Raw genomic sequence first — 25,012 nt, 5'->3', positions numbered from 1 at the left:
CACCCGCCAGTCTTTAAAGGGGCATTATGGAAGTGTGACAGCCAAAACATGTATAGAAATAATAAATGTCTTCTTCATACATTCTCCTGCAATGCCCTGGTCCTGTAGAATGAGCCCTGGCATTTTTACTGTGATTGCCTGTTTTTCTGTAAAATCACAGAAAAAGAGATGCTCGGGTCGAGCAGGCTGCTTCATGCGCGTTCACGCTCAGGCATCGCCCGTAGCATTTGCTATCCGTAGCTTTAGCAGCAGAGAGAGAGGCAGTGCCACTTTGTCGCTGTTCCTAACGCCTAGTGACAAAGCTAGCTACATTTCTGAGGACCCTTAGCTACTTTCTGTAGAACTTTCTTCTAGATATTTCCTGCTAATTAGCAACAAAATAGCCATTTTCACTCCGAACCGTTCTTTGAACGTTGTTTCAGCTGTCATCAAGGATATAAATGTTACAGATACAAAGGATGACACTGGTGCTTTAGCTCACATAGTAAGATGTCTGACTCTCATACAGAAGACCTGTGTTCGACTCCAGTTGTATACATAATTTGTCATTTAGAGTTTTTTTTTTACATTAATGGTATATTTTTTACAGTAAGATGCCCAAATTTTTATTTGAGACTCGCCGAACGGCATTGAATTCACAGATAAAAAAGATGTGGGTTCAACTTTCATTTTGGAACAATTTTTCAAGCAAGGGAAGGGAATGATCTGAGCATGCAGGAGGACTGACCCATCATAAACCTTTGTCGGCTGTGCTGAAGAGAAAGCTACAGAACCGCATTATTTCATTAATTAGCTGCACGTTCTCCTGTCCTCTGTCCTCCGGGCCACACACACACACACACTGTCCCAGCTGTTATTTTCGTTAAGGAGTGTGCATGTACAGCGCTCACACCTCATGCATGAGCCTACTTTTGAAGCTGCAGTTACGCGTTAGGCCGGAGTGGCGATCGCGAGCATAAAACAAACTTCCTTACAGTCCCTTTAAGATCTGTGTGGCTGGTGAAGATTCAGAAACTCGGAGAAGACAGCACACTCATTATGTACAAACAACCACCCCTGAACAAGCCATTTTAACATTCATAAAAAAACTATATAAAAACATTTAAAAATGAACAAATTGCTGTCTCTTACTGCCTTGGCACTCACCAGAGTAGCACAAAACACCATCCTTATTTCAGCAAACTATTCTTTAGGTCCTGGACTCTGGCTGAGCAGTCAGTTCCAAAGATTGAGGAAAACCTTTTGAATGGCCTCAAAAGTGTAGCTTAAGTCCTTTGGATAGTCCAGGTTGAGATCATATATGAGGCTGAAGAGAAGTGCAAATGCAGGGGGGAAACTGCTGATGTCATCAAGGACAATCTGCTCCTCAATAATCAGGGCAATGCTTCTTGTTGTTGGAAATGAAATAACTGTTCCAACATCATCTTCGACAACCATGAGAATACCAAGTTCCATGCCTTGGACAGCCACATCCCCTGGGTCAGAATCCTACAGAAAAACAGAAAAAAAGACATTCCTTTTTTTTTTAAATAAAGGATTATCAACCATTATTTTTGGATGATTCCTAAAAATAAAAAACTAAACATTCCACAAAAAAATTATAGTACTCTAGAATAATATAAATAAATGCTGTGTATAAGCTACAGTAGTTAGATTTCTGTCATGAAATTCTGCAAGTATTATAAAAAAAAGGGGATTTGGGAAGATGCATAACTTTTTTGTTTGATTTTGTGCATCTGTTGGCAGCAGACAATGTCACCCTCTACTGCCCACATCCCCCTTGCTGACGACACGGTCTTATTTCACAAAAATAAACAATCAATGGTCAACTAGAGCAGGGGTGCCCAATCCTGGTCTTGGATGGTCGGTATCCTGCATGTTTTAGTTTGAACTCTTGTTTCAACACACCTGATTTCAATCAGCAGCTAATTAACAGGCTTCTGCAGAGCCTGGTGAGCTTCTGCACAGGTTTTTCAACCACTGAATCAAGTCTGTTGGAGCAGCAAAACCACTTAACCTGCTGGATGCCAGCCCTCCAGCACCAGTATTGGGCACCCCTGAACTAGTCTGCTTCTAGACCTGCAGAAAGAGAAAAACAACACACAACAATACAACAAGAGCAAGCTCTCACTGCGTCAACCTGATGAGGAAATGTAAAATCAACATTGTTTTACTGAACAATCACATGATAATAAATCACAGTGCATTAAGTGTCAACCACAGCCTTAAGACATGTGTTGAACGTGCCCAAGTCCATACTTATGAGAGCACCATGTGAGCACCTGTGTGTGTACACGCGCTTGTTTATGTAAGGTTTCTCTATAGGAGCGTCCAATAGAGAGTGTGAGGGGCCACAGATCTGTTTAGCAGCACAAGAAGTACCAGGAGAGGGGAGGTGTCCAAGACCCCACCTGACTTATCCAGTCATTCACAGACAGTCACACACTCCCTCCCTCATGCTCACAGATACACATATAAACCAACACTTACAAAAACTAATGCTAGACACCCACTTACGCTCCCCATACACACCCTATTCACTCTGGTCCCGGTACTGCTGGACAAAGGGTACAACCCAGCCCCACCCCAGCAGAATATCTATTCCCATACCCAGGGTTTTTCCTGGCTCAACTTGAGGCAGAGGTGGTACCATCCTGACCGTGCGCCAGCACATTCATACTCTGTGCATTCAACTGCCTCACTTTTTTAAAGGCAAAGTATTTTTTCGTTAAGTGTTCTAATCAGTGTTGGGCAAGTTACTTCAAAACTGTAATGCATTATTTATTACTTGTTACCCTCATTTTAAAGTAATTAATTACATTACAATATTACTGATTTTGAAATGTAAGGCATTACACTACTTTTGCATTACTTTAAGTTACTTTCACCAAAACAACTTCAGTATGAATCTGGTCATGTGACGCTCAGTGAGCTCATGACATATATGTGGAAGGTGATGTGGTGTCTGAGCTAGGATTGCTGTTAAAAACAGTCAGATATCATAACAGCGCTTTAAAATGATTGTTTATTAAATAAAAGCAACAACAATCTGTACTCTCAGCACGCTGCCATCTTATATTAACTGAGCAGGGAGTGCGGTGGTGGGGGCTCCAAGCCTATATCTGCCTTGGTCCCCAAATGCCTTGATACGGCCCTGGATGTGGGACTGACTTCTGGGGTGGTCTGATTCTATCACATGTATGGATATTAAATGCTTATATATTATTGCTTTTCACTGGTAAAAATGTGTATTGGGGATAAATCTACCTACTTTTTTCTTTTCAAGCATTTTGTTTTGTTTTCTTGATTTTATGTGAATAACTTCCTGCCCTTTCTCTCTCTAGCCTTCCTGCATGCTGCATGTTTTCTCCGTCTTCTAGAAAAACTGTAAACTAGATTTCCTAGTTTCTAACTAATCAGCCAAAGGGATCTACCGAACACAAAAATAAATAAATAAATAAATAAAGCTTCGCGCTGCGCTCCAGCAGCAATGAGTTGAAATCACCGGCGCACAGATTATGAACTCAGCTGAAAAGTACATGAAGTACCAGAGAATATGGGCTGATATAAACGATCACAAACGAATGACTTTGTTTTGGTGGAGTGATTTTGTGAATATAACAGCGGCCGCACGCAGGACGCAGCTGGAGTATTTGAGCCGTTACCGCTGCGTCCTCTCTGCTCATAGAATGCCCGCAAAGCTGAGTCCATAAATGACGTCATATATGTGGATACTGGATCTTTTTTCAGGCTCCCCGCAATTTGAATTTTTAGGAAACCCGCATCTTGATTCTGGGTTTAAAAATGTGTTGTAATTACAGCGTTACTGATACTTGTACAGAGTAAATATTACCATTTTCTTTCCCTGTAATGCCTTACATTACCATATTACAGCAAAAAGCAATGCGTTACAGTAATTAATTACTTTTGTACCGCGTTACTCCCAACACTGGTTCTAATCTAAGCTTCTGTTGATTAATAGAATATTCCATCTGACAACGTTTCAAGTGAAACAAAACTGGTTTGCTGCTAAAAATATTAAATAAAACAACAAAATTATCAGGCTGAAACAACAGACTCTTATTATGAAAAGCTCAATAATATGCATTAGATTGGTGTTTAGTTCCCTTTTTCCCATCTGATATTCATAGTTAAAATATGTTTAAATATTTGACCTACATTTCAGTAACATCTTAGGTTTGTAATAATAACACTCATCTTAGTCAAAATAACACATACAGTCAGGTCCGTCAATATTGGGACATCGACACAATGCTAACATTTTTGGCTCTACTTACCACCACAATGGATATCAAATGAAACGAACACGATGTGCTTTAACTGCAGACTGTCAGCTTTTATTTCAGGGTATTTACATCCAAATCAGGTGAACGGTGTAGGAATTACAACAGTTTGCATATGTGCCTCCCACTTGTTAAGGGACCAAAAGTAATGGGACAGAATATGAACCATAAATCAAACGTATACATTTCAATACTGGGTTGCAAATCCTTTGTAGTGAAACGTTTCCACCCAGAACACGTTTCACTCTCTGAAAAAATCTTCTGAGATATCATCCATGCATCCAAACCTCGCATTTCATTTTAGCTTTTCATTCAGACACAGGTAAAGCTTTTAATACCAAGTTTAATATCAAGCTGTTACAAATTGTCATCTTTAAAATAGTTAGAACGAATTCTTAACTTTTTAAATCCGACTCTTCTTTGAAATGAAACACAGAAAGGTATATTTGGTTATTGAATCAGCAAAGAATCCAGTAAGTCTTCTGTTTAATAAAAAAAACTTTTGCTATTAAATTTAATTATTGTAAATAAAAAATTAATCTTTGGATTAAAATATAGACCAAGCCAGTTAGTGTTAATATCCTAGATATTTATGCATAATATAAGTTCATATGCTAATGTCCGATCTTTTCTCAGGATCTAACCAAACTGATAGCAGACAGCGTTAAATCCTAGTGTGTAGATGTGCCCACGCTACACTAGTAACCTTTATATGAAAATTAAAAACCTCTATGTATTCATAAATGTTTCTTATGCTGCTCTTTCTGCGCTGTAACGGCTACCCTTTGACTACTCTTGGACCGTCTTTTATCTGTTTGTTGAATCTGAAATGAATATCTACATTTCTTTGATTTATTTTGTTTGCTGTTCTTGCTTCTGTGAAGCACTTTGAATTGCCTTTGTGTGCTATACAAATAATGCTGCCTTGTCTTGCCTTACCTCTGAATGTTATAATGCCCTCAAAGATAAACTTGCATCCTTCCTCAAAACCACATTCAGTTGGGCTCTGAGAAAAACTCAAACTGGAAGGAAGCTATAAAATCTCTGATACCCAAAGAAGAAAAGGCTAGTCTTGAATATGGATCTTAGACCAATCTTGATACTCAGTGTAGACTACCGTATCTACACCTCCATATGGTAAATGGAATTTTCCCTGCAAGCGGGGAATTGCGGTAGCTCAGACGTGAGGTCACAAACACATGAATGGCAGCTTCCAAATGAGCCCTTGAAAGAATTGATCTAGTCTTTAAGATGCGCCTCAAAAAATAAAAAGATCTAATGACCTCATTAGTTAATTAATGAGTTAACCAGGGGTCTTCAGTATTGACATTTTTCTCAATATTATAATATTCTGGGATACTGAATGATGTTTTTTCATTAGTTGTCAATTATAATCATCTAAATTAAGTAATTAAACATTTGAAATATACTGAGTGAAATTAAATAATCTAATATACAATTTTCACTTTTTGAATGGAATTAGTGAAATAAAAAAACGTTGTCATGATATTTTAATTTTATGACCAGCGCCTGTATGGTATTGCATGATATTAAAAATATGAATATAATTCAACTAAATAAAATTTAAGATAAACAAGTGGCTAAAAAAGTTAAAAGTATTCTCACGTTATCTGGTTTCAACAGAAGAAATTATCTTTTATATAGTGCCTCTCAAGATAAAAATCCCGAAGCGCCTCACAAGAACCAAAAATTTAAAGTCAAAGTAAAAAGATCTTCCATGACGGTTTTTAAAACAAGGCTGAAGATTTACTTCTACGATTTGGCGTTCACTCCTGGCGTTTGGTTTTTACTTGGTTTTATTCTGTTCCCTTGCTGTCTGTGCAGTGCCTTGGTGCTATCTTGATGCCTGTAAGGCGTTGTATAGATAAAGGTTGAGTTGAGCAACTAGTTGTTGCAATCGTAGGCGGCATAAAAACGGGCATAGCTGCTCATCCTGCATTGACTCCAGTTGAGAAACCCGTCCAATATCTGTGGAAACCCTTATGCTCTCCAGCAACCAAGGGGGCATCTACATATTCATATGACTGACCCCCCCCCGCCTTCTGTGGCCAGAATATCACACTCGCAACTCCAGTTTGCTGGTCCGGTCCCCGCTGGTTTTGGTTAAAGTGGAGCTGACATGCCTGTCACTGGAGTCCGCTTACAGCATACTTCCTGTATGTTTTAGATCGTGAACGCCACAGTTTGTTTTGTTTGTTTACTTATTCTGTGTTTCAAGATGACTGCCTCCAAATTGTACCCCGCTTCCTAAATCAACCTTCTATTATAGTTTTATTGTTTGGTTTTTTCCCTACTTCCTCCCCTCCTCTGGTCATCTTTTGCTTTAGTTTTTTTGTTCAGTTTTTGTTGACTGGCCCAAAATGTATTTATTGTCTTTGTGAAGCACTTTGTGGTTTTATCTGTGAAAAGTGCCATGTAAATACATATCTTCTTCTTCTACACACAAGCACACCTCTACACACACACAATCATTATTATTATTTTCAGGTAGTCATAAAGCCATAAGGGTAATGTTCATGTCCTGGTTAATGGGCACCTAAAAGAGGTCTTTTCATATTCAGCCTTATAATGCGTCTTTTATTTGACCACACATCGGGGCTCCTAGGGCTGAAGAAGACAAATAAGGAGATGGAGGCCAGGGATCTTTGCAGCTCACGGGTAATTTTATTCATAGTACAGAGAGCGAGGACATTCAGTGAGAAATCTCTTAAACAGACAGTCAGAGGAGCTCTTTATAATGAATGTTGACGTGTGACTTACGTAAGCTCTCACATACACATCCTTTGGGAGACGTAGATGCTAACACATTGTTGGCAGTCCAAACTTCGTATCTAAACTTAGAAGCTGTGTTCTTGGTCTCTGTGATCCGTTTGTCAGTGGACTGATGTAACACATCTAGGTAATCAGGAAACAGGAGAAAACAATCTAGCTTACGACAGTTCAAACTCTAGCCAGAGCAACGCTCTGAATTTACCAAGACCACACACACACACACACACACACACACACACACACACATGCATGTACAACCCTTATAAAACGTTGACGCGAACACCAGAAATTTTCCACGGTAACGTTTATATATTTGTGAAAGTCACATCACCAGCCTCAACAGTACGTTTTAAGCTCCAAGTTTCATGTTTTATAGAGGCTCAAAGACCAGCTTCTGATTGTAAATAAACCTAATTCTAGGATATCCTTAAAGGAATCTGTTTTTCTACTCTTGGGTTTTGATCAGAGTCATTTTAGAACCAGATCTTTGTTTTACTGAAATAGGGTGGCCCTCTTTTTTCTCTTGGTTGTCTTATTGATGCAATTTTTATGGCTAACTAAAGTGGAGGTGCTGCTTTGGGCTGATTGGTGATCTCTTCACAGTCTGCTGTCTGCTGGAGGCGCCCTATGTCTGTCCTCTTCTTCAACCCTCTTAGAGATTCTTGAAGCCATCAAACATCCAACGTAAGATTTGCTTTATGTCTGTAGAGCTGCAGTGTGTCTAAAAATGTCTTAGCTCTAGGTCAGAAACCAAAAGACCTGCTCATTTGATTTAAGATCTTATATTTAGTAGTTAGTCAGCACATGTTGGGATTAATAAAACATTTGCATATCAGCTGAATTTATCATGTGTGTAACTATACAAAACCCTCACACATTGGCATCTGGTGAAATGCAGAAGTCACAGATGATCAAACTCTTCTAGAAGAAGGTCCACCTTTGTGTGTTTTGTGTTGATTACCTAAAAAGTAAAGATGCTTCTTACAGCAGAATAAAATCCATGCTTTTGTTCTTTTTAAACACAGAAACAGTTTTGTTTACCTGTTTTGTAGCTACAGTTTCGCCCCGTCGGCGAAACTGTAGCTACAAAACAGGTAAACAAAACTGTTTCTGTGTTTAAAAAGAACAAAAGCATGGATTTAGAAAGACACAGCAAGAACACACCTAAGATGTTCAAAGAATAAAATACAGCAATGTCTAAAATCACAGAGGAGAGAGAAGCTGAGGATGATCTGAACACAATCGGGATCAGTGGGGGGATCACCTATGCTGTTTAGACAGAATTGGAATTGGATGTCATTCGTTGGAAAGCGGGCAATTATCTTCCTCTGGATAATTCCGGTTTTCTTTGTTGCTGTTTCAGGACCGGTGTCCAGCTGCTCTCGGAGCAGAAGGGTCTACCACCCAACTGTTTCATCAGTGCAGAGATTGTTCACTGGCTGGTCACTAATGTGGAGGACGTGTCCACACAGGCCATGGCTGTTGACATCATGCAGGTAAGACACGTGTGTGAGTGTGTTTGTGTCTTGCACACCTACAGCCCCTACCTGGAGTCGTAATGGAAAGTTTTGTATATTTGCTGAGGCGCTTTTGAACTTGGTTTTGGTGTCACTCTCTGTCTGTTGTGTAGAAAATGTTGGATGATGGTTTGGTTGCTCACGCTTCAGGAGAGGCCATGCATACTTTTGTCTACGGCTTCTACTTCTACAGAATAGTAGGAGAAAAGGATGGTGAATATACAGGACCTGATATTTCTGAGTAATCACAATCCATCAGCAGCGATTTATGTGCACCTGTGATTCTGCCTCAGGTGTGACCCCCCAGCTTCAGGGCAGCGTGGCTGGGGGCTGGTCAGCTGCAGTTTTGGAGGATTTTGCCCTGTTCCAGAGGAAGTGGTTTGAGGTGGCTTTTGTGATGGAGGAGCGGCATCCCTGCGACCTCCCAGCATTCCTCCTGCCTTGGCTGCCCAGCCGGCCTGCTTCCTACGCAAGTAGGCATAGCTCTTTCAGCCGCAGCTTCGGGGGACGGAGTCAGGCCGCCGCACTGCTAGGTATACCGAGCTTTATCCTCTCGGACCGCACCACAGTGGAGACATGCTCTCCTCTCTCTTTCAGTCAGATCTCACTCAGGTTATGGTCTGTGTTAGGGATGCACTGAAAATTTGGCCACTAAAAAAATTCGGCCGAAAATGGCCCAAAAGTGCATTTTCAGTTTTGGGCCGAAACACCAAAATTACCAAAACAACACGGCCGAAACCGGTCGTCAGGTGAACCCAGGATTCAGTTCTCTCTTCCCTCATGTGGCAGTTTGCTCTCTGCTTCATATTTTCAAAATACTAATATTGCATTTTAAATTCACAGTGAACCAAAACCACATTTTCCGTCTAGTTTGTATGTTCTGTAAAGTAATCAGTTCAGTCCGAAGTAAGAATGCATGTTCATACACAGGTGGAGCATTTCTGACGTTGACCTTCATCATAGCACATCTGAATCCGTGATCGTGAAAAGTTGGTTCAACCCTCCTGACAGCGCCCTTCAGACCTCTGGTCTTTAGTGCATGAAGCATCTTAAACTGTAGTTTGGTAAACGGTGACTAATAAAGACTAGAACTGCAAGCAGTTATCGAGTTCCCAGCCAACCACCCCACATCGATTTTTCCAGTCGGCGCAGCAGTTTTAGAACGGTGATGAGAAGTTTCAGAGATCCGAAATGACATCTGACGCAGCTGATTACTGTAAACTACATGCAGTGATGAAAATCTTTAAACAAAAATTGCTACGGCCACGTCTTTTAGAGCACATGAATGATTTTCTCAGTAAAAGTAGATTATTTTTTCTGGTTCTAGGTGATGTCTTTGGTTTTGCTGTAGGTATTACGGTTTTTGCTCTACAAGCCTCAGAAGAGGACAATGCCAGATTTCCTCCCATTGACACTCGTTATAAAGAAAAGGAGATTTTCTGCTCCGGTGGCAAACAGACAGCTGAAATGTTCTCTTCATAGCTTCTAGGAAATTCACGGTAGGCACACACAAATGCACACAGATAACCACCAAAGCATTCTGTCGCTCACGCTTTTTGACTTTTTCGAATCTGAAGTTTGACAGCTCCGATTTGGCTTCTGAAGGACAGAGCCAAAGACTATCAGTACACCTGCCTGACTACAACAACAAGGAAAAAGGCAGAAAAACAGTGCTGCTTTCTGATTGGCTGAGAGTGTTTAACCATTGTCTGGCCAAACAGATGCGCATCCACACATACACCAAATTGACCGGCTTTTTCTCAGGAATCTTGTATTGACTTTTAATTGTGTTATGCGTTACCATGGCAATGTGCTTAGCAACAACATTTTGTGAGCTTTCAGACACTAATGTATCGAGATACTTTAACTTAGAAACCTCATTTAAATTTGAATAAGGTCATGGGACATTGGACATCCCTATATTTAAGCAGATTCTTGTCATTTGTTGCCATGGCAACACAATTAACTAAGGCTCACCCTAACCACATCTCATTGGAATTAATGTAAAAAACTAATTTTGGGCCAATAACCTACTGCTGTGGTGTGTGAGCTCTCTGAGCTCACTACACCTAAAGCTGTGAACATAGCTGGCATTTTAACACCAGTCAGAAGGTGGGGAACAGACTCCCAATCATCCATCCTTGCTCTCTGATTGGCTGAGAGCGTTCAGTCTTTACGGAAATACGCACCCACACATATGATACATCAAATCAACCAGCTTGATCTCAGGAGTCTTTTGTTAACTCTTCTTTGCATTTTACGTAGCCATGCCAATGTGATTAGCAACAAAATTTTGTTAACCTTTAGAGACTACCGTATTTAACGTAAAAACATCATTTAAATTTTGAAAGACTCCTGGGACATTGGACATCACTGTATTGAAGCATATTCCTGTCTTCTCATACCATGGCAACACAAGGAACTAAAGGTCACCCTAACCAAGTCTCTTTGGAATTAATGTAAAAAGCTTCATTTCAAAACAATGCCGTACTGCTGTTTCTGATCTTTCTGGCCTCTCTATACTTAAAACTAGCAACGTAACTTACCGTATTTTCCAGACTATAAGTCACTGCAGAGTATAAGTCGCACCAGCCATAAAATGTATAATGAAGAAGAAAAAAAAACATATATAAGTCGCACTGGACTGTAAGTCGCATTTTGGGAGGAAATGTTATTATTTTTCTGACAAAATCTGAGACCAAGCGTTTCACATTGCAAGACAAGTACCGGTAACAATAACCGAATAAACAACGCGGGCGCAGCAGCACGCCACGGGCTCCAGCAGAGGATGGCGGTGTTTGAAACCCTCCCAGCGGAACAGGGGAGCTCGTTCCTGGGTCGGAGCCGGCCCGCAGCAATGCGCCACAGTCTCCGGCATGTGATAGCTGTGTGTTTTTAGTTCCCTGCGGGTCAGGGGAGCTCATTCATGGTCCAGAGCCGGCCCGCAGCAGCGCGATGTAGCCTACATAATTTGGTACATAAGTCGCTCCGGAGTATGAGACGCAGGACTGGCCAGATTATGAAAAAATGTGCAACTTATAGTCCGGAAAATACGGTACATTTTATTGACCGTCAGAAGGCCAGAATCTGCCCCTCCCAGCTCTCTGATTGGCAGAGAGTGTTCAATCGTCTTCTGGCTAAATGAAATTACACACCCACACATACATCAAATTGATTAGCTTGACCTAAGGAATCCATCCATCCATTCACCCACCCACACTCACCCACTCACTCACTCACTCACTCACTCACTCACTCACTCTCAGCGCAGCGCCACCCCTGAGCCTATGTAGGGGAAACACTGTACAATGTAAATCCGGTATTGCACGAGTATTGAACACATACTGAATATTGGTGTGATGTTATTGTGTAACAGGATAATGCCAGTAAAGCTTAAACTGACAAGTTGTACACTGTTACTTCAGAGCTCCTTTTTCCTGGTTGTTGATGTTGATCAGTAGCAGTGATATTACTGAGAAGAGTGTTGGATCTGTGCTTGACATGTCAGATTGGAGGTCTCATAATTCTCATCACCATTCAAAAAGTATTTCATTTACTCAAAAGATTTCAAAGGTGCGAGGAGCAGAAGGCTTGGATGGTGATCTATGTGAACTTTTGTTAGCCTAACTTAATGTTTTTAGGAGATATGACGAGGTAATCTCAGTTGTCTTGACAGTGAGGCGATCAGAAAATGTTCTTTTTGTTTATAATGCAGCTGTATGACTGAAAAACTGGCACTCCCCCTCACTTCGAGGCTCGTAGCACAAGAACCATAAGACACACAGCCAGGACTCAGTGGCCTTCAAAAAGCAGCTGAAAACTCATTTGTTCAGGCTGGCTTTTGCGTGACCTTTGTCATCACCCTTCCGCCCCTTCCCAGGATCCTCCAACTTCCCTCTTTCCAACTCATTTTCTCCCTTTCCTTACATTTTTAATCACAATTTTTTATTTTTTCTTCTCATTTTAAACATATTTTTAATCAATTTTTAAAATCTATTTTATCTTATAAAAGGTCCTACCTCAAGTGGAGGAGTTTAAGTATCTCGGAGTCTTGTTCACGAGTGAGGGTAGGAGGGATCGGGAGATCGACAGGCGGATTGGTTCGGCGTCTGCAGTGATGCGGACGCTGAGCCGATCTGTCGTGGGGAAGAGGGAGCTGAGCCAGAAAGCCAGGCTCTCGATTTACCGGTCGATCTACGTCCCAATCCTCACCTATGGTCATGAGCTTTGGGTAATGACCGAAAGAACGAGATCGCGGATACAAGCGGCCGAAATGAGTTTCCTCCGTAGGGTGGCCGGGCTCAGCCTTAGAGATAGGGTGAGGAGCTCGGACATTCGGGAGGGACTCGGAGTAGAACCGCTGCTCCTCCGGATCGAAAGGAGCCAGCTGAGGTGGTTTGGGCATCTGGTCAGGATGCCTCCTGGACGCCTCCCTGGGGAGGTGTTTCGGGCATGTCCTGCCGGCAGGAGGCCCCCGGGTCGACCCAGGACACGTTGGAGAGGATACATCTCCAATCTGGTCCGGGAACGCCTTGGGGTCCTGCCGGAGGAGCTGGTGGAGGTGGCCGGGGAGAGGACGGTCTGGAGCTCCCTAGTTGGGATGCTGCCCCCGCGACCCGGACCCGGATAAGCGGAGGAAGACGACGAATTAAATTTTTTGCTTTTGTGAAGCGCCTCATGATTTTTATCATGAGAGGCGCTTTATTAAAGATAGTTTTCTTTCTTATTCCAATGGGCCAAAAGAAAATGACAGAAAAAGCCTAATATCTCTAAACATAGAGAAGATTTCAGTACCAAAAATCATAGTTGGCGAAAGTTCAGCGAGCTGAACATTTTGATCCTGAATTTGCTGAGAATGGGAACTGAGAGGGAACGGTTCATTCCTCAGTTTACCTGCAGGTGTGAACTAACAGCTGTTAACCACCTCTGGTCAGTCGTCTGGAGTTTATTTTTAAATCGAGCTCATTGCTCTCGCTCTGCTGACTCCTATATCTGCACCTCTCTTGCCTGTGGTTTTTTGTCATTTCCAACCCTTTGGCCGCTCTCTCCTCTAGCTGCTACAGTCCCGGAGCAGAAAACTGTCATGCTGGACGTGGATGTGAATAACCGCAGCGACCGAGCCGAGTGGTGCAGCTGTTATTACCAAGGAAACTTCTGTCCTAATGCTGCCTTTGAGATCAAGCTGCACTGGATGGCCGTTACCGCTGCTGTACTGTTTGAGATGGTACCACACTTTGTCCTGGTTCATTCACCAGTCAGAACATTCAGTACTAGAGTGTATTTATTTACTTATTATTAAGAACGTGTCCTGCTGTAGTACCCACAGGTCATCTGTAACTATAATAGTCTTCCTGTCAGGTTCAGGGCTGGCACCGGAAAGCTGCCGCCTGCGGCTTCCTGCTAGTTCCAGTCCTGGAGTTTCCTTTTTCCCAGACGTCTCATCTGTATGGAGACCCACTGAGGGCCCAGCTCTTCATCCCTCTCTGTGTCCACACCCTACTGAAGAATGGCATCGACAACCTGTTTGAAGGTACCTCAAGTAACATACAGACTGTGTGTGTGAAGACTAGTGGACCCACAACCTTCAACCCTTTTCTGTTTCTGTGTCGTTAAACAGGTTTTGAACCAGACACATACTGGGACAGAATGCAGCTGTTTCAGGAGGCCATTCTCTACAGGTTTCTGTTTGTTTATCTACATTTAACCTTTTGAGTAATAAAATATTTATTTAGTAATACATTTTAAAGAAGAGGTGGCTGAACACCAGGTTACTGCTGCTTTACCGAATCTGCAAAAACAAGCTAGCTTTTAAACTCCAACACTGTCACAGAACTCTCACCTGTCCTGCAGGCTGGTGTATTTCTTTTTTGGGACTGTGGCAAGCCGTTTTATCATCTAATCAACAATTAGATCTCTCTGTAATTCCCTTTTTATATAACAATAATTTAATTTTTCCTAGTACTAATTTTATTTTTATTATTCAAAACTGCGGTGTAAGGCATCAACAGCTATGTTGTTACTAGTAGAAATTATATTTAAGGATATACATAATAGCAACTGGATCAGCACCTCCAAATCTGAGACCATGGTTCTCGACCGGAAAAGGGTGGCTTGCCAACTCCGGGTCGGGGGAGAGGTCCTACCTCAAGTGGAGGAGTTTAAGTATCTCGGGGTCTTGTTCACGAGTGAGGGTAGGAGGGATCGGGAGATCGACAGGCGGATTGGTTCGGCGTCTGCAGTGATGCGGACGCTGAGCCGATCTGTCGTGGTGAAGAGGGAGCTGAGCCAGAAAGCCAGGCTCTCGATTTACCGGTCGATCTACGTCCCAATCCTCACCTATGGTCATGAGCTTTGGGTAATGACCGAAAGAACGAGATCGCGGATACAAGCGGCCGAAATGAGTTTCCTCCGTAGGGTGGCCGGGCTCAGCCTTAGAGATAGGGTGAGGAGCTCGGACATTCGGGAGGGACTCGGAGTAGAACCGCTGCTCCTCCGGATCGAAAGGAGTCAGTTGAGTTGGTTTGGGCATCTGGTCTGGACGCCTCCCTGGGGAGGTGTTTCTGACATATCAAGCTAACGTTATCTTAAACAGTTTATTTAGCTGCTGGAGCAGATTAAAACGATGATGCCTCACACTTAGATCGTTGTCGCTGGTTTCATCTTCACCCAATCACCCGTCGCATTTAGTAAAGTGAAGCCAAACTTTAGAGCGTGTTCATGTTCTTCTAGTCGGAAATTCGGAGTTCCGAGGAGAAAGCGAACACGCCATTAGTGAAACGGAAGCTAACATATCAAGCTAAAGTTATCTTAAACATTTTATTTACCTACTGGAGCAGATTAAGATGAGGATGTCTCACTTAGATCGTTGTCGCTGGTTTCATCATCACCCAGTTACCCATCACATTTAGTGAAGTGGACCCAAGCTTTAGCGTGCGTTCTTTCTACCATGCTGCTCTGTTTACAACTGGCTCGCAGCGACTGACGACATAACGCTCTTGCGCATGCGCAGCTGTCTAGGCAAGTTCTCATAATGAAGGACGGGTACCGAAACGAAGCACCGTTTCAAATGAAGTGAATCGGTGCTCGGTCGGTACTATGGAATTCGGTCGGTACCTTAAAAAGTACCGAATTCGGTACCCATCCCTATTTATTAGGCAGATTAACATTCCAGATTTCCATATGAACATTCTTACTGCATGAACTAATTAGTAAGTACCATTCAGTACCAGTCTTTCACGTTAAAGATATATATAGATAGAACGTAACTGTGTTATAGATAATAAAAGTTACATTACAATTAGTTTGCTAGGTAACTAATTACTTTTACAATTTGGTAACTGAGTTACTAACTCCTATTACTTTTGCATAAAAGAGATTTGTAACTAAAACAAATAACTTTTTCAACGTAAGATGCCCAACACTGCTCCTTACGCTTCACTTGAGAGCCGATGTGTGAAGTGGCTCTTAGATTAGTAGAATGGCGACAAACACTAAAAAGAGCAGAAATGCTCACACTACAACCCAGGAAGTAGACAGATCCCCAAAGCAGTTTGCAGCCACAGGAGTCTCGGCCCCTTCAGGTCCGCCAACACCGAATTCCTGCTCTAATAAGTTGGATATACTGAAGCTGAAAGGTGATATAGTCCTGAGGTTTGAATTCTCTGAGATGTTAGAGGTGAAACTGAGAGGTGCCCTGGTGGAAGACTTTAGTAAATGTGAGCTACGGGCACTGAGAAGAGCTGCAAAACTCCTCCACGTAGCTCCCATCATACTTGGAGCAGATCAGGACAAGCGTGAAGAAGATGGAAGTCCACTTGGTCCAGTGAGGTTGTCTCCTTGCAGATTATGGTTGTGGACGTTTTTCAAAAAAATTCTGATATCGGTATCTACCAAATGTTTTCACTCAGTCCCAAATAAGTCTGGAGTCTGGCACCAGTCAACAATTCTCATGGTCTGCTGACATTTTCCGCGTTTCTCCTCTGCTGGAGGTCTGTGTGGTCTGTGCTAGTAACCAGCTCAGTGGCCTAGTAACCAGCTCAGTGGCCTAGTAACCAGCTCAGTGGCCTAGTAACCAGCTCAGTGGCCTAGTAACCAGCTCAGTGGTCTAGTAACCAGCTCAGTGGTCTAGTAACCAGCTCAGTGGTCTAGTAACCAGCTCAGTGGCCTAGTAACCAGCTCAGTGGTCTAGTAACCAGCTCAGTGGCCTAGTAACCAGCTCAGTGGTCTAGTAACCAGCTCAGTGGCCTAGTGGTAGAGTGTCCGCCCTGAGACTGGGAGATCAGGGTTAGATTCCTGGTCGGGTCATACCAAAGACTTTGGACCCAATGCCTCCCTGCTTGACACTCAGCATTACGGGGTTGGATTGGGGGGTTAAACCACCAAATGGTTCCCGAGCGCGGCTGTGTCTGCAGCTCACCGCTCCCCCTGGGAATGGGTCAAGTGTGGAGAACAAATTTCGCACACACATCAGTGTGTGTGACAGCTAATGGGACTTTAACTTTTAACTTTATGTTTACTGTTTTGTATCACTGCTGTAGCGCGCGGGAGCTGAATACGTCACGTGTTCGGAGTATTTAGACCCGAGGCTGTGCTGCGTTCTCGATCATTGGTTCCGCCACTCTTTATTCATGCTACGCTATTTAATAAAAATGATTGTGGTTAACAAATGAAACTTGAGGACAAATACAGTACCATATAAGTTTTAAGACCCAGTTGTCAAAATTCAAGACTTTATAAGGTATTATTTCCAAATACATAAATTCAAGGGGTTAAGGCTTTTTGAGAACTCGAGGGAACCCTGTATTTATCATCCTTAAAAAAGCATTTGATACTCTTGATCATAAATATTATTATAAAAACTAGAAAAGTATGGTATTAGGGGAGTGACTTAGAGCTGGATCCAAAGTTACTTTCCAGAAAGAAAACACTATGTACAGATGCGTGAGTTTAAATTAGAAGATTTGGGTATTGTTTGTGGGGTCCCACAGGGATCTGTATTGGGCCCAAAGTTGTTCAATTTATACAAAAATGACATCTATGTTTTCAGGTTATCAAAATGTATCCTGTTTGTGGATGACACCGATATATATACATATTTGAGTGATAGCTAAATGTTTGTGTTGGGTGTTTAGAAAACAACTTGGTGTTTGATTGTTAATGAGCTACTTCAAATCTGCTCATTATTTAATGTTGGGATGTAAAATTGAAACATAAATAGCTGAAGTGATGAATTTAAGTGAGTTTGGGTCCGAATGAATTAATCATGTATTTATTTTATAAATGTTAGCAAAAAAAATATATATATCATGTTGAAGTCATGCATTTACCTATTTTATGAGTGGTAGTTTATATAGAGATAATGAAATTTTACACAATTGCACTGTTTCTTAGCACACACACAGTTTTTGTTTAGGTTTTTCACCTGCTCGTAGGCTTGGCCTTGCTTCGTGCTTCGTCATCTCCTATTTCCGTCTTGAATAATATGAAATGGAAATGAAATAAAGGAAATTGAGAAGTGAAGCCATGAAGTCTTGAGTGGGATCCTGCGTGTATTTCTCCAGCTAGATGATCCCTGTCAAGTGGGGATTGTGCACCACACAAGAACTTGACAAGGGCACTCATTGAAGTATTTAGATTTTCCAAAATTTTAACCCCAGGGTATTATTGTAGTCCAAAACCAAGGTGTATTTCTGTTGTGACAATTTTTTAAAACATTTATTTTCATGCAGAAAATCCCAGAAAACAAAGCGATCAAATATGGATGTTGGCCCTATAAAGGGTTAAGGCTCACGCTCCTGCGCCCTTGCTAGACATGTGCTTCCCCACTCAGGAGCCCGCGTCTGCAAGCCCGCCATCTTCCGCATCACCCTCTGTAGCTGCGCCCTTTCACGGACAGACCCCCATGGGTCATTCCTGCCAGATGTAGCAACGGTGGTAGGGGTTCGGCGGTGTCTTGTGCACGTCAGGCTCAGACACGGTACACTCTGCCCACTTTCTCAAAGCGAGCAGGAATGGGCCGCATGAGTGCATGAATCCACAACACTGTGCGCTCCAGATTTTGTCACGTCCTCCCTCGTTAACGGGGATTGTGGAAACCAGACTGACGTCATCAGATCAATCTCTCGCTCTGCGATCAGAACTGCAGGAACTCTTGGTGAAAGAAGCAATCTCCAGGGTTCTGAAAGGCGAGGAGAATTCGGGGTTTTATTCCTGTTACTTCTTGGTTCCAAAGAAGATGGGAGGAGTCGGATCCATTCTCGATCTGTCCCGGGTTCAACCACTTCATAGTGGTCAAGTACTTCCGCGTGCTAACCATGAAACAGGTTCTGAGCTATGTGCGCCTAGGTGATTGGTCCGCCTCCATCGACCTGAGAGACGCCTATTTTCACATCCCGGTGATTCCAAAGCACAGGAAATTCCTGCACTTCTCCTTCAACGGTGTCCAGTACCAGTACACCAGGCTCTCGTTTGGCAACCATATAGAAAGTCAGTTCCATATGGTTGTTGTTTGTGTTGTTTTTTTTATGGTGTTCTGTTTGAATAAAATGTTCATAATTGTTGAGTAATTTATTTTTTGTCTCTTCTAAAGTTCTATTTGCCATTTGATTATTTTGTCACTTTTTCACCTTTTTTTTATTGAGTTTGATCCGGTGTATCAGGGTGGTGGAGAGAGGTTTTCTGTTCATTGTTCATGGTTGTTGGTAGAAATTAGGTTCAAAAGGCATGACAAAATGTTTTAGGCTAGCTTGTTTTGCAGATTTGCCACTGGGTCTTTAATGATACACATTTTCTGTATTTACTGTAGATAAAAAGCATTAACCATATTAAAACTGTAGTTATTCAGACTTTCGTTCTATAAAGGTCACATGTGTGTAAATCATTCTGGTATCTGACACTTGAGTGTAAAGTGTATTTATAATCTGGTGTCCTTCGCTTTCTAACAGGTTTGGTTTTGTACACGATAAGTTTTCTGCCTCAGCCTTTAACTTCCCCGCAGAGAACAAGCCTCAGTACATCCATGTTTCAGGTTAGTCACAAACATGTCGCAACGGCTCAGTGCTAGAGCAACACTTGTGCTTCACAGTTCTTGTGTCCTTCAGGCACCGTGTTCATGCAGCTGCCATACTCCAAGAGAAAGTATCCCTGTGGGCAGAGTCGACGCCGCCGGAACTCCACCACCTCCAATAGCCAGGGCCCATTTGGCGGTGAGGAGCCGGTGGGCTACTACTGGGCCTACAACACCATGTTGACCAAAGCATGGAGGACCGGTGTGCTGGGAGACGAAAGGCTGGCTGATCGCCTGCTTAAAGACTTCACTGATTTTTGTTCCAACAAGGACAACAGACTCCTGAGTTTCTGGGGAAGCTGCCTGGAGAAGATGAACGCCAGCGCCCCCTAACTGCAGCCAGAAAACCAATCATTTATTTGTCCTTCTACATGTTGAGCAGAATCTGTTCTCAAGCCCAGATGTTCCACTTTCATGTGTTTTGAGTTTCAGAACTGCTAAATACATCCTTCATAGTATTATTAGTTCCAATACATTCTTAGCTTTCCAATCTGTGCTGAGAAACAAAATATTTGTTTGTTTTCTGTTAACCCATCTTGAGTCACGTGTGTTTTATCATTTTAATAATGACACGGTTGTTTAGAAAGGAGAGAAATGAATGAGCTGTTTTATTAAAACTCAGACCTTTTTAATTGATTTTTAAATGGTTATAAATGGGAAATGATAAACAGACCTGCCCCACATTCATCCTATAATCACCAAACAACATTTATCTAAAAAAGTATTTTCCCCATCATGTCTGCTGTTCTTGCTTTTGTCGAATAAATGTTTCATATAAAAACAACACATTTCAGTTTAAAAGGCAACGTGTTTTGTGGATTTGGAGAAGGCGTTTGACCGCGTCCCTCGCAGGGCCCTGTGGGGGGGTACTCTGGGAGTATGGGGTACCAGGCCCTCTGATGCGGGCTGTTAGGTTCCTGTGTGACCGGTGTCAGAGCTTGGTCCACATTGCCAGCAGTCAGTCGGGCTCGTTCCCAGTGAGAGTTGGCCTCCGCCAAGGCTGCCCTTTGTCACCGAATCTGTTCATAACTTTCAGTTCCTGCAGTGAACCCTACTCCCTGGTTTAATGACAGCCTGAAGTGCCAATGCAGAAAAATTGAGCGTTTGTGGCAGGAAACCCATCTCCACGTCCATCTGCTGCACCTAAAGGATCTTCTGACATCTTTTAACTCTGCAGTCAGAGACGCCAGGGTTTCCTATTTCTCCAACCTGGTGTCCCAGAGCAAAGGGAACCCCAAGGTGCTGTTTAACACCATCAGCAGCATCGTCTCTCCTGCCTCTCCTACAGCCTCCATCCACTCTGTTGCAGACTGTGAGAACTTTCTGTCTTTCTTTGTGGACAAAGTCAATAAGGTTAGATCTAGCATGTCTCCTTCAGCCTTATCGCCGCCTCTCCCGACTCCAACCAGGCCCATCATCCTAGATAGCTTTGCTCCTGTTTCTTTGCCTGAGTTAACCAAACTAGTTAACTCTATGAAGACCTCTGCATGCCCCCTCCACATCTTACCCTCATCTTTGTTTAAAAGTGCTTTTCAGTCCATCGGTCCCAGCGTGCTCTCTATAATTAATGCTTCTCTGGTTTCTGGTCAGGTCCCTGCTTACTTTAAGAACGCTGTAATCCACCCGCTTCTTAAAAAACCGAGTCTTGACCCCTCTCTCCATAGCAGCTTCAGACCCATCTCTAAACTTCCGTTCATCTCCAAGATCTTGGAAAAGGTTGTGGCTAAACAACTCACAGCTGCTCTTGATGAACATAACATCTATGATAGCTTCCAGTCAGGTTTTCGTAGAGCTCATTCTACTGAAACAGCTCTTCTTAGGGTCTCTAATGACCTTCTGACTCACAGTGATGCAGGGGACTGTTCTGTTCTGGTCCTGCTGGACCTGACTGCAGCCTTTGACACTGTTGACCATCACCTGCTACTGGGTTGTCTATACACAGGCTGGGAGACTAGGCAATTATGACTTGGTTTTAGCACCCCCTAGTGTCTGTTTAGTAGAAACAAAAGCAGCATTCATGTCCTCGCTGTTCGTTCGTACTTTTAACACCTTAACAACTGAAATGTCTCCCCAGCCTTCATTAGTGTCTACAGGAGTGGTTCATCTCTAAATTATGCTAATTTGCTGTGTTCATGATCTAAAACATGCTGGAACCAGACTGCAGCACCAGGTACGTAGCTCAATTTTCCCAACGGACCTGACCGACAACTTTTGAAGTTACAAGTGGAAGGGGGCAATAGGGGCTGGGTGGCGAGTCATTAACCCTATAAAGGGTCATTTTAGCACCCGCTGGCTCAAGAGAATGGTTTAACAATATGAAGAAGTTGCAAAGTATCCCTTTAATCTTCTGAGATTTGAAACCACAATAGGCCAGCTACATGGGTTCAAATCTGACTAACAGGAAATTACAGGCGGTACATGATGGAGAACTTATTTGTTGTTTATTTCTGCTCCTACAAACATTTTAGAAACATCAAACTTTCACAACAGTCATCCTTAAAATAAAACATTAAGGCTTGCAAAACAAAATGATGCAAATAATTTAAGCAAGAGTCGAGCCATACAGTCTGGGAGCAAATATCCTTTTCTAAATGAATAAAGCCACCTGTTAAGGGCGAAAGGCTTAGCATTCACAGCTCTCCATTAGTAAACATGTCAAAGTTAATCTAAAACGTTGCTAAAAGCTTATTTTATATAGCCCTGCAGTTAACATCTGATACTATATTTAAATGATCTAAAGTTTTCACATTAATGGGTGAAGTTAGTTTTCTTGTGATTTAAAATCACATTTTAAGGAAAAGATTCCTAAATTTGATGAAATTTGCTTAAATAATCCTATAAACTAACATTTCTTCTAAGCTTACTGCAGCTTCCTAAAAGGGAAGAAGAAACGTGAGCCAGTTGTTTTTCCTCACTTTGGAAATGATGCTGTATACACAGGTTTCATTAAAATCTTCTCTGTACTTAAAACAATAGAAAACACGTTCATGTCGATGAGGGATCGATCAGATTATTACAAAACCTGGAAGCTCTTTTGTTTTGTACATCTTTGTTGTATTCTTGTTTTGTTTTAATCCACCAAAAATGCTCCTTTCTCAAAAACAAGGCCTCTTTTTCATCTTGACACTATTTTGGCATTTTGGTTACTAAAGCCGTAATTCTGAGAAATGAAAAGCACCTCGAATGATCAAGCACTTACCTTAAAGTTAGCTTATTGCACTATTATATGAGAAGCCTTACGCTGGAGTGATTGTGTGTTGTTATGGCTGACACCTACATGACGCTGGAGCTTCAGCCTACATGGAGAAACTGTCTCGCAGCCACTAAAGTGCACGAGGAGGACGGGGATGATGTCCCCATCTGTTTATCCACTTGGGTCAAACGTTACCAACTCTAATTATTTTTACTTGTTAATTAGTTTAACAAGGCTCTGGCGAAGATCATTGAGGTCAAAGATCTTGACATCCAGAATTTCTATGGCCCTTTGGATCTCAGAATCCATACGATCCCGCTCTTCCAGAGAGTTGCTGAGATCCTGCTCTGTGTTCTGGATGCGACCCTCCAGCTCCGAGTTTCTCATCTCCATCTCCTGCAAAAACAGGACAGGTTCATTAGTCGGTCTCATTATTTCTAATCGGATAGTTTCATTGTTGGTTCAGTAAAGACCCTTTTCCACTATCATGAGTCGGGGGTGGGAGTTCGGGTTCTTTGTACAACCTTTTCCAACAAATTGAGAGCTGAGTCTGAATGAGATGAAGCATTTACTAACATGCAACACCACTGTTTTATGTTCTCTGTGTATTTATATTATATGTAGATGATTCTTCAAGAGCAACACATTCACAAGATGATGGTGAAAGACCTCCAGCCTCTATCCATAGTGGAGACTCGAGATGTTCAGCTAGTAGTGAGGGCTCCTGACAAGAGACTCATCTGCACAGTTATAATCTAAATACATTACTGGTGTTTTAATTTTGGAGCATAGAATCTGCATCGGATTGGAAAGGAGATCAATGGTGTTTGGAACGTGGAACCCACATTTTCAATTACTTCTGTCAGGAAGGAGGTTCAGGGTTCCATTGGCCAAGAAAGGTGTCTATAAGAAATCATTTGTTCCCACCGCAATCATAATTTTGAATTCTTAAAGTTTTATTTTTTTACGATCATAACATTCTAATACCTTTTAATTGTCTTTTTATGTATTTGTGTGAATGCGATATGGATTGTATTGTAAGGTGGGCCATGTCAGAGAATTTCTGCCTCAACTCGAGGTGGACAATAACGTCTATCAATCTATCTATCTATCTATCTATCTATCTATCTATCTATCTATCTATCTATCTATCTATCTATCTATCTATCTATCTATCTATCTGTCTGTCTGTCTGTCTGTCTGTCTGTCTGTCTGTCTGTCTGTCTGTCTGTCTATCTATCTATCTGTCTGTCTGTCTGTCTGTCTGTCTGTCTGTCTGTCTGTCTGTCTGTCTATCATCTATCTATCTATCTATCTATCTATCTATCTATCTATCTATCTATCTATCTATCTATCTATCTATCTATCTATCTATCTATCTATCTATCTGTCTGTCTATCATCTATCTATCTATCTATCTATCTATCTATCTGTCTGTCTGTCTGTCTGTCTGTCTGTCTGTCTATCATCTATCTATCTATCTATCTATCTATCTATCTATCTATCTATCTATCTATCTATCATCTATCTATCTATCTATCTATCTATCATCTTTCTATCTATCTATCTATCTATCTATCTATCTATCTATCTATCTATCTATCTATCTGTCCTTCTGTCTGTCTGTCTGTCTGTCTGTCTATCATCTATCTATCTATCTATCTATCTATCTATCTATCTATCTATCTATCTATCTATCTATCTATCTATCTATCATCTTTCTATCTATCTATCTATCTATCTATCTATCTATCTATCTATCTATCTATCTATCTATCTATCTATCTATCTGTCTGTCTGTCTGTCTGTCTGTCTGTCTATCATCTATCTATCTATCTATTATCTATCTATCTATCTATCTATCTATCTATCTATCTATCTATCTATCTATCTATCTATCTATCTATCTATCTATCTATCTATCTATCTATCTATCTATCTACCTGTCTATCTGTCTGTCTGTCTGTCTGTCTGTCTATCATCTATCTATCTATCTATCTATCTATCTATCTATCTATCTATCTATCTATCTATCTATCTATCTATCTATCTATCTATCTATCATCTTTCTATCTATCATCTATCTATCTATCTATCTATCTATCTATCTGTCTGTCTGTCTGTCTGTCTATCATCTATC

At 41.7% G+C, this 25,012-nt stretch overlaps 2 protein-coding genes across 7 annotated transcripts in view; one reads left to right on the top strand and one right to left on the bottom strand.

Moving 5' to 3' along the window:
- Window positions 1–20,463, top strand: part of depdc5 (DEP domain containing 5, GATOR1 subcomplex subunit) — a 119,465-nt gene extending 99,002 nt beyond the window's left edge. For 4 of the 5 annotated variants that reach the window (XM_070541806.1, XM_070541807.1, XM_070541803.1 and 1 more), the window contains 9 exons: window positions 7,701–7,781; window positions 8,461–8,593; window positions 8,728–8,827; window positions 8,908–9,147; window positions 13,669–13,838; window positions 13,961–14,144; window positions 14,232–14,292; window positions 19,558–19,640; window positions 19,714–20,463. In XM_070541806.1, the coding sequence (XP_070397907.1) occupies window positions 7,701–7,781; window positions 8,461–8,593; window positions 8,728–8,827; window positions 8,908–9,147; window positions 13,669–13,838; window positions 13,961–14,144; window positions 14,232–14,292; window positions 19,558–19,640; window positions 19,714–20,012 (1,351 nt within the window). In that variant the 3' untranslated portion in view covers window positions 20,013–20,463. The remainder of the gene's footprint in view (window positions 1–7,700; window positions 7,782–8,460; window positions 8,594–8,727; window positions 8,828–8,907; window positions 9,148–13,668; window positions 13,839–13,960; window positions 14,145–14,231; window positions 14,293–19,557; window positions 19,641–19,713) is intronic. The other variant, XM_070541805.1, reaches the window with a different exon arrangement.
- Window positions 20,464–22,942: 2,479 nt separating this feature from the next.
- Window positions 22,943–25,012, bottom strand: part of LOC107396792 (homer protein homolog 3) — a 71,678-nt gene continuing 69,608 nt past the window's right edge. For both annotated transcript variants that reach the window (XM_054738691.2, XM_054738692.2), the window contains one exon: window positions 22,943–23,268. In XM_054738691.2, the coding sequence (XP_054594666.2) occupies window positions 23,083–23,268 (186 nt within the window). In that variant the 3' untranslated portion in view covers window positions 22,943–23,082. The remainder of the gene's footprint in view (window positions 23,269–25,012) is intronic.

The sequence above is a fragment of the Nothobranchius furzeri genome, chromosome 11 (assembly GCF_043380555.1).
Source record: "Nothobranchius furzeri strain GRZ-AD chromosome 11, NfurGRZ-RIMD1, whole genome shotgun sequence".
Classification (NCBI taxonomy): Eukaryota; Metazoa; Chordata; class Actinopteri; order Cyprinodontiformes; family Nothobranchiidae; genus Nothobranchius; species Nothobranchius furzeri.
The sequence above is the reverse complement of the archived record's forward strand: the minus strand, read 5'-3'. Positions and strand labels throughout refer to the sequence as shown.